Source organism: Gymnoscopelus braueri, assembly GCF_963280865.1.
Source record: "Gymnoscopelus braueri genome assembly, chromosome: 6".
NCBI lineage: Eukaryota > Metazoa > Chordata > Actinopteri > Myctophiformes > Myctophidae > Gymnoscopelus > Gymnoscopelus braueri.
The window spans coordinates 28,852,508-28,862,507 of record NC_137607.1 but is presented as its reverse complement, the minus strand read 5'-3'; the positions used below and the strand labels follow the sequence as shown (position 1 = coordinate 28,862,507).

General features: G+C 43.4%; 1 protein-coding gene across 2 annotated transcripts in view; it reads left to right on the top strand.

Moving 5' to 3' along the window:
- The window catches only part of pik3r3b (phosphoinositide-3-kinase, regulatory subunit 3b (gamma)), a 232,904-nt gene that overhangs the window by 77,446 nt on the left and 145,458 nt on the right, over window positions 1-10,000 (top strand). For both annotated transcript variants that reach the window (XM_080431779.1, XM_080431780.1), the window contains exons 3-4: window positions 980-1,054; window positions 1,287-1,364. In XM_080431779.1, coding sequence (XP_080287905.1) covers window positions 980-1,054; window positions 1,287-1,364 — 153 coding nt within the window. The remainder of the gene's footprint in view (window positions 1-979; window positions 1,055-1,286; window positions 1,365-10,000) is intronic.

The window sequence follows — 10,000 nt, the reverse complement described above, 5'->3', positions numbered from 1 at the left end:
TGCTGTTTGGTATATCTTAGCAAATGTCTCTGGAGTATGTCTAGTGTGTGTGCGTGCGTGCGTGCGTGCGTGCGTGCGAAGGGTGATGATGCCCCCAGGGAGTGGTGGCATGCCATCGGCCTCTAGCATGTGAGGTTTTTGACCAGGGCATGAACTCGGGGCTGACATTTCCAAGGTCCTTACCCTGCTGTGTGTGTGTGTGTGTGTGTGTGTGTGTGTGTGTGTGTGTGTGTGTGTGTGTGTGTGTGTGTGTGTGTGTGTGTTGGTCAGCCAGGCAGCAGGAGGGCTTACACACCCCACTCGCTCACCCTAAGGACACACACACACACACATAAACACACACACACACACACACACACACACACACACACACACACACACACACACACACACACACACACACACACACACACACACACACACACACACACACACACACACCAGGGAGGTTAAGGTGAGTGTAGTGGTGCATTTGTCACTCTGTGCCTGGGGGGCTAGAATGGAAATGTTGCTGCTAAAACAGATGCAGGAGAAGGCACAGGTCACGCACACACGCACGCATGCACGCACGCACGCACGCACGCACGCACGCACACACACACACACACACACACACACACACACACACACACACACACACACACACACACACACACACACACACACACACACACACACACACACACACACACACACACACACACACACACACACACACGCTCACATTCATCTTTGGAGAGGAGCAGATTGCAGGATAAGTGCAGGCTGGTTACCTTCTTTTAAAAGAGAAATGCTCTATTTATCCCACATGCTTGAGTGTTGTCTTCCTCAATAATGGCCTGGGATAGGGGGGGGGTACATGTTGTGGGGTCTGACATGACAAGAAGCTGGAGAAGCGCTTAATCTAAGCATACTGTACATTGTGTAAATTATTTAAATTAAGGGTCTCTCTCTCTCTCTCTCTCCCTCTCTCACACAGAAGGGGAGGTGTGTGTCCTCCCAGACCAGGCTCCAGTGGTGGTCCACAGACTCATAGAGGCCATCGAGAAACATGGTGAGAAAACATGATGACATCTCCCATAAAGAATGACAGTTGCTACATTTCTGCCTCCCCCCCCCCCCACCTTGAGTAAATGCAAACTTTTTTTTTGTTGTAGCTGTGGGCAACAATAATGAACATTTGACCCCAGCAAAATGCTCATGACCAGACTGTCCTATGGCATCCCTCCGCCTTTATATTGTATTTACCAACAGTAAAACTCTCTCTCTCTCTCTCGTCTGTGCAGGTTTTGACAGCGAGCCTTTGTATCGAACCCCGGCAGTCTCCGGTGGACTCCCAGAGCTGAGGCAGGCTCTGGACACAGGTACTGTACATGTGTGCACTCAAACACACATTGACATTTTGTATAGTAGTTGTAAAGACAGAATTTTGAATCTTTGGGAGATCGTGTTCCTTGGCGCATTGCTCATTTGCCATCGGTTAGACTCAACATGTGGTTGAGTGTCCTGGTGCGACTCTGCCTGGGCACCGTGATCTGGTTTTGTAAGTGTAACGCCTGAGATTTGAAACACGGAGTTCTGGCGTCTGGGCCAGGGTTAAAGCAAACATCTACCACTTACAGGTGATGTCAGGCTTTTGGTCTTCAGGCTGAGCTACTCTGACAAATTCACCCCCTTTGCACCACCACCACCTCCCCCCACACACACAGAAAATATGATTCGGATCACAGCACCAATGTAACACCCGAGATTCGAACCTGGAGGTCCCACGTGGGGCTACATCCAGCCAGACATCTACCACTTTCTTAAAGAGGCTTTTGGGCTTCAGGCTGAGGCACTCATTAACTCTACACCAAAATGTGAGAGGGAGAATTGTTGGAGAATTCCATTTGTCACTGCAAGGCAGTAGTCTTCAGCCTGTAGTAACTAATGAGACCGCAGAGCTTCCTGAATGGTTGTTAGTAATGTGAGAAGTCCTGCACTGTATTGCCGGAGACCCGAGTATACCTGTAAATACATAAATCAGGCTTGCCTCTTTGTACTGTACCACTGGCATCGGCATCCGCGGCTTTAGCCCCACATGTTTTTTACTGATAATCAACAGGAAAATGTCATTCACAAACACCCTCAGAGCTTGCTGCTGTGGCGTGCTGCTGTGTGTGTGAAGTGGAGACCAACCCGAACCCAAACGTACAAGAATACATTAAGAATTAAGCACTTAAGCCCGATTTAAAAAATAGTGAAAATAGCCGATTTATTTTCACTGTTTTGGAAAATATTTGGAAAATATCTGAAAATCTTGTGAAAAATAAATAAACAATAGTAATAATTATTAATATATAATAAAAATAAAATAAATAAATAAATACATACATGCATATCTTTTTGGTAAGAAAGTAAAAAGACGGGACCCTATGTTTGGGAAACACTACTGTAGGCTATGCGTATAGCGTATTCCATGAGCCTTATAAATAAAGGTTTGGCAAAGAACAGTGTTGTGTGGAGGCAGATAAGTAGGGCTAGTTTGTCCACATTTATCATGCTTTCAGACTGATGAATTACCAGCCACTGTTTTATTCAACATGTCTATTTTCATTGAACGTGAGTGATTTTAAATTAGCTTATTATGATGGGATAATTTGGGAACCCATTTTAATCTTCCAAAGTCTCTCAAAAACACATATGTGCATTCTTTAACTATAACACATATGTGCATTCTACAACTACAGCTAACTACGACACAATTTATAACATTGTTTGTAGAATATGCAGTTTTTGTATGGGAACAATATAATACACATCTTGCAGTATGATGTAGGCATAGATGATATGAGTTAAAGGATGTAGGATAGGCTTACATACTGTGGGGAGCTGGTAACATTTTGGCGAAGGAGATAATAGAGCAGATAATAAGAACAATCGTTCATTTTGTGATACAAGCATGAAATTTGCAAGAACATTCCTCTGGGTCAACGCTTTAACTTTAGACACCGGGCCATCCAAAAATCCAATATGGCGGTCAACCTATATTTCTTGCACATTTTAGGAAACATTTCACCATTTTAGATAGATACTGTAGTGATTTGTTTGGCTAGAATATGTCTGAAAATGTATTCATTGTTTATAAATAACAGTTTACATTTTCCGCCTGACTTCTCACTCGGCACTGCACTCTGCTGTGGCGTCATTGAACACACCGAATATGAAGGCGACCGGGTTGGAAGGTTCTCAAGATACGCGAAGGACAGATACTCAATCACTGACTGACAGAGATTTGTAGATAGCTAGATGTTGCTACCTTGTTGTCCAGGTCTCCCTTCTAAAAGAGATTATTAATCTCAATGGGCAAGGCCAGGAGTATCGGATGGGGTTTTAAACCGTTCTACTATGGGGAGAGGAGAAATGTGGTAGATTTGATCCTAAAGGAAGAGTATATCAACAAGTTGAGGTGAAGGTGTCCGGGTAGCTCAGTTGGTAGAGCTCTTGCCTTAATGCCTTTGGACCACAAGGTCATGGGTTCAATCCCGGTCACCGGTAACACAGCATATGAGTAGCACGGCCAGCAGACTGTAATTACTGGGAGCTGATGTTTGGGGATAGAGAAAAGGATAAAATGTGTGGAAGTTGTAGAATTTAGTTTGGACTTTAGGTAGGACTTTAGGTAGGATAAGAAAGGCAGCCTGTTGCCAAATGTCTGGACAACCAGGAGACTACTAAGAAAGTGCTTAGGAAGGAAGAAAAGGTGACCTGGTTCAGAGGAAGGAAAACCAGGAGACCTGATGGTGGAATAAGAAAGCACACAGAGGAAGAGGTTGTCAAAGAAGAATTGGGACGGCCAGAGAGACAAAGAAAGTAGGCAGGAGTACAAGGAGATGAGGGATAAGGCAAAGAGACGTGGCTAAGGAAAAGGAGTATGAGGACTTGTATTTTTGCTTGTGAGCACAGTTATATGGCGTGTTTTTAAAATTTTGATGGTTATAAATGGAAAATCCTGTTTGAAAAATTTCAAAAACATACTATGGGAGTGCTATTTGCTGACAAAAGTATAGGCAAAGATATGCTGAAATGCAAAATTATTTAAATACATTTCCACCATCTTTGATTTATGAGTGGCCCGGTTTCTTAAATGGAAGAGTGACCTCCAAAGATGATTTGTACCAAATTTCACACTTATATCACCATTTGAACGATTCTCCCAGCATATTGCTGTTGAGAATTGAGATTATTTTCATAAAGCAAAACTAGACTAGAAAAAGTGCTCCTCGGAGCACAGGTCTCCGCCAGGTCAGGTAGGCTTTTGTGGCCTCCTGGTGGCGCTATAATAGGCCAACGTGAAAAGGGTGCCATTTCTTCTTAGGCCTTGCACGACAATCGGACACTGACTGCATTCATGATTTGAGGCATTTTGTTAAAAACATTTGTTTCGCTAAATTAGACCTGTTGGTGGCGCTATAACAGGCCAATGTTAAAAGGGTGGCATTTGTTCCTCAACATAGTGTGAATGTGCGTGCAAAGTTTGAGCGCAATTGGACGCTGCGTTCATGATTTGCGGAATGTTGTTCAAAACAAGCCAATAATGCAAACTTTAGATGTCAATCTTAGCCAATCAGTATGGAATATGAAAAATCAAACACATTTGTCGTGATCACATGACTATAGAGATCATGTGTACCGATTTGCGTGAAATTTGGATAAAATTGGAAGGAATAGTATAAAATGATGTGTTTTACATAAGTCGGCCTCCTGGTGGCGCTATAAAAGGCAGATGTGAAAAATGCAGGGCAAAGGTTTTTCCTTGACCTCTAGGGAGTGTGCATACAAAGTTTTACACAGATCGGTGCAGTTATAGGTAAAAACACGAATCGGCCTGTTATAGCGCCACCATGAGGCTGATTTGACAACATTCAAATGGTAGTTCTTCCTCAGCCTAATGGGACTGTGCGTGCAAAATTTCACGGAAATTGCATGCTGTGTTCATGATTTGAGGCATTTTGTTCAAAACGGAGCACTCCTGCAAACTTTGGAAGACATTTTTAGCCAATCAGGATGGAATATGAGAAATCTGAAAGACCCGTTTCGTTTAATGACTATAGAGATACTGTGTACCGATTTGCGTGACTTTTGGACAAAATCTGTAGGAGTGCTGTCAAAAAATGTGTTTTGCACAAATCGGCCTCCTGGTGGCGCTATAAAAGGCCCATGAGAAGAATTTGGGGCAAAGGTTCTGAATTGGCATCCAGGGAGTGTGTGTGCACAGTTTCTCTGCGATCAAGACAACGGTGCCAGAGATTAGCTGGTCACAGACGGACGGACACACGGACACAAGGACACACACACGGACGGACGGACGGGGTGGAAAACATACTCTCTCGCCATGCCTTTCGGCCTGGCGGAGACAATAATTGTGGATGGAGGGATGGATGGATGGATGGATAGATGTATAGATGGATAGATGGATGGATGGATGGATGGATGGATGGATGGATATCCTGGCAATACTGACATTATTGCGAATATGAAGAATATTAGGTTCATGAATACTGTACTGTTCTTTGAAAACATTAATATATTCACAGCTTGGTTTACTTTACCCTTTACTGTATTATGAAGACATTAATGTATTCAAACTTTGGTGGTGCCCTTTGCTGTACTACAGTATGCATACAGACATCAGCCAGAATGAGTCAGACTGTGTAGGATCAAACCCGACCCCCTCGGTCCTGTCTATAATCTGCAGGTTATTTTTACACTGTCCAAAGCAGCTGCAAACAAAGAGGCCAGCACATACTTACCTTGGTCAGTATGGCTACTGTAAAGCCCTTGCTCCTGTGTATGGAAATAGGGAGCACATGGGACAAACACAGCCAACGGTAAGGGTTTAGCCTGCCATGGCCAGACTAATATCACTGCCATTCATTTCCAAGGGACGGTTACAAACAGATTCAAACGCCACAGCAAAAAAAAATCACACTTTGAATAGTGGGCTCTGATTGGTCACCCACAACTCTGGGGTGAGCGAATTCAAACAGGAGGAGTTTGTCAGACCAATTTCTTTTTAACTGTGGCAGATTCGTCTGGTTTCCAGGCTAGTAAGGGTTCACCTGGGATAAAAGCATCCCCCAAATCGCATGTTTTTTCTTACCGGTGCCATGTCATTATTCCGACGTCCAGTTGGTCCGACTGGCCCCATTTCTAACCCTAACCTCACACTATACTAACGTTTGTTGGACGATTGGGACGTCGGAATAATGGGGGGGGCGGAATTATGAGCGGACCCCTTTTTCCCCTGAGATTGAATCAAATGACGTGTTCGGGCCTGGATGTGGTAGTGAGTATTAACAGATTCACACCAGGCCACACCTCTGGCCTGTTTGGTGGGCTGGTTTGCGTCTCCAGTTGAACACTTAAGCCTATTCTATGCTCTGTCGTATGATGGAGTCGCGCACCGCAAATAGCCGACCTACAAGTTCACAGTGCCTCATGGGTGCAATGCGCTGTGAGCTTGTGGGTCATCTATTCTCGGCAGGTGACACCGTCCTACAACAAAGTATAAATCAGACTTTAGGTATGTTAAGTGTTTGACAGATTTGACGTAGAGCAGAACTGTCGGGTCAGTCGGGAAGGATACTCATATAAAGGTATAGTGGTTTCTAAAGTTCTGTATGTTCAATTCCCTTCTCTTCAGAGATGGATAAAGCAGGAGATATTAAAATAATTTATATAAGGCTTAATAAGGCTTTGGCAGGTATGATTTATTTGGATTAATTCCCCAAATGACCAATCCCAAACTGGAAAGAAAAGTAAGAATTCTCTGTACATTACATGTGAAGCAACAGGTGGCACCTATACCTCACAGTCAATGTCTCTGAGATACTTCATTTGTAATTACGTATGTAGCCCTCAAGTACTCTTGAGGGCTGCAGAATCTCTTCCAAGTCATACAGGGTTCCTGAAATCTAACGGCGGGACACTGGGTTATCCCAAAAAAAAGTTTGAGTTGCTGAAGTTCAGTTTGGCACCACCAGGGAGTGCTCTCACTCTGCACTTTATTTTGGGAGAGAGAGAAAGAACCCAAACTCTGGCTCCCTGCCCTGAGAAGGAGAGACAGAAAGAGAGAGAAAGAGGGACAATGAGGTAGATAGCATAAAGGAAAGCAAAAGAGAAAGGATTGAACAGTGCATGACATGTACTCTCACTGTGAAGTGTTACTGAGTTTATTTATTGTTTATGCAGATCCCCATTAGTTACTAGCATGGTAGCAGCTGCTCTCCCTGGGGTCCGCACAAAATATCACATCACATTAATTGACAGCAATGTACAAGAAACACAAGATGAGTAAAACAAAAAAAAACTGTCAGTTTGACAATCTCAGTCCAGTGTGAAAATATTTGACATCCTGTTCCCCTAGATTTTAGAGTTGGGGGGGGGGGGGATATCGATATGCTGAAGTTAGATCTAGTACTGCTGTTCCATAGCTCTTTGAGCAGAGTCAAGTATTTGAATGATTCTCAACAACTGCAGTAAAATTGGCAATTAAGCTGTAATTTAAATGAGGCCATACTGTATATATTCTGTTACATAAAGGGCCTTTTTTGCATTTTAATCCCCAACACCTACACGCACTGTAGGATATATCCACCAGAAAGCTTTTAACAACCATAAAAAGAGCTTGCAAGCACACGCAGAGAATATGGCCTTGCATACAGTATATACAGACATGTGCATACACAATTTACACATACACTTATGCACACACACACACACACACACACACACACACACACACACACACACACACACACACACACACACACACACACACACCTGGCTTCCTCGGGGCAGTGGTGGGAGGTCAGTGGGGGTGCAACGACGCACACATACTCAAAGCAATCAACTGAAAGGACTTGACATGTGGGCACTCAGAGGAATTTAGCATACAGGCTTGACGTGCACATGTTTAGACAGGAACGGCCTGCGTGAGAAAATCCCGCGTGCACGTAATCGCGGGAAATGGACAGAAAAAGCAATGCGTTGACATGGCGGACTGAGGACTCACATTGGCTCGCGTGTCTGTGGGTGAACGACTTAACGTGCATGGACAGGCCCTGTGGAATATATATATGACAAGTGGTAGCCTGGGATGTACGCCGCCTCGTTACACACACACACACACACTCAAACACGCGCGCGCACGCAACTTTGACTTCTGTGTCAGCGGGAGAGATGCTCACTCTAATAGTTCTTTGTGTGGGAAATGCTGGAGAGAGACTACACAGAGAGAGAGATAAAGGGAGAGAAAGAGAGAGCATTTGAAAATGCAATCACTGTGTTGCTTCCCTGTATTCTCTATCTGTGTCTCTCTCTGTCTCTATCTGTGTCTCTGTCTCTGTCTCTGTCTCTGTCTCTGTCTCTGTCTCTCTCTCTCTCTCTCTCTTTCTCTTTCTCTTTCTCTTTCTCTTTCTCACTCTCTCTCTCTCTCTCTCTCCTTTCTGCTGTTTGTTTCTCGTGATTCCATCGAAAACCTCTTTGTCTTTATGTCTTGTTGTCAAACTTGTCACTTTGAATTGAGCTTCTAGATAAGATGGAAACTGTGGGGGGAAAACATTTACACAAGGACGCTACCGTTTGTGTGTGTGTGTGTGTGCGTGTGCGTGCGTGTGCGAACATGATTTCATATACCTATGCAATGTGCCTGTGTTTGTATAAGCGTGTATGAATGTGTGTGTTGTCTTTGTAAGTGTAGTTGGGTTTTTGTGTCTGCAAACGTACGTTTGTGATTTGTGTACATGCACAGTACACGCATTGTTGTGTGTGTGTGTATGTATGTATGTGGGGATGGGTGTGGGGCTCTATGTCTCTCAACTGTTTTATCTTCTGTAATTTTGTTTCACGTGCGTGACCTTTGCATCCTGTACTGCAGTTTGTTTCCCTATGAGCAATAATGTAAATCTCGATTTATACTTTTATAAGGACATTTATACGGAGTCTGGCATAAAAATAGTTGATCTGTAAGCTCACAAAGCGTCATCGGCTACAGGGAGCTTGGCTACCTGAAAAAAGACACAAGCTTCCCAGAAAGCATCATTTGAGAAATTTAGGCGGAGTTTCAAAATATCACTATTTTGTGGGGCACCATTTTTTTTCTGTATACATTCATATTACGTGCATGTTACGTGCATGTTACAACACGTCGCGAGTTGTGAGCTTGTAGGTCTGCCATTTTGGGCATGCGACTCTGTAGTACGACAAAGTTTAAATCAGGCTTAATGCAAACTACAGTATAGACTGTCCACTGTGCATGTTAAAGGACGACCCATTTTCAAACTGTCTTCATATAATTGGTCCTCACTAATGCTCATGATAATATGGCACCATTTTTGTCTACTCAGTCTGTGTCTCAGAGGTGGGCTGTGGACAGTTCAGAAACCCGTCTACCAGTGACATCATCGATGGAGAATCCAAGATAATAGAAACTACAGGCTTTCAATTCCTGGAAAGTTAGCATGCTATAATGGAAGCCATTGTTCTCGCGTTAATAAAAATCAAAATATTGAAGAAAAAAAAACCCTTCCTAACGATGATGTCACTAGTAGACGGGTTTCTGAAGTGTCCACAGCCCTCCTATGAGACACAGACTGAGTAGGAAGAAATCACAAAATTTTATCAGGATTATTATTGAGGATCTATTATATGAAGATAGGTTGAAAATGGGTGAAGTCGTCCTTTAATTGTTTCTCGGAGGAGAAGCGATTATAGTAAAACATTGCAATGTTGAATTTCTGTTTCGTTGTTGACCCAGGCTAAATATTCCCTGTATTAACTGAAATTTGTTTTAATGTAAATGTATGTAGTATGTATGTACTGTAGGAAGGTACATTTAGAAAAATAGGGCTTCCTGTGAAAACCACAGTGTAACTCAAACACTGTAAGAGTGCTTTAGACTTTTCTACAACAACAACAACATGCCCCAACCGTACAGCCTTCATGGCTGTTGTCAAGG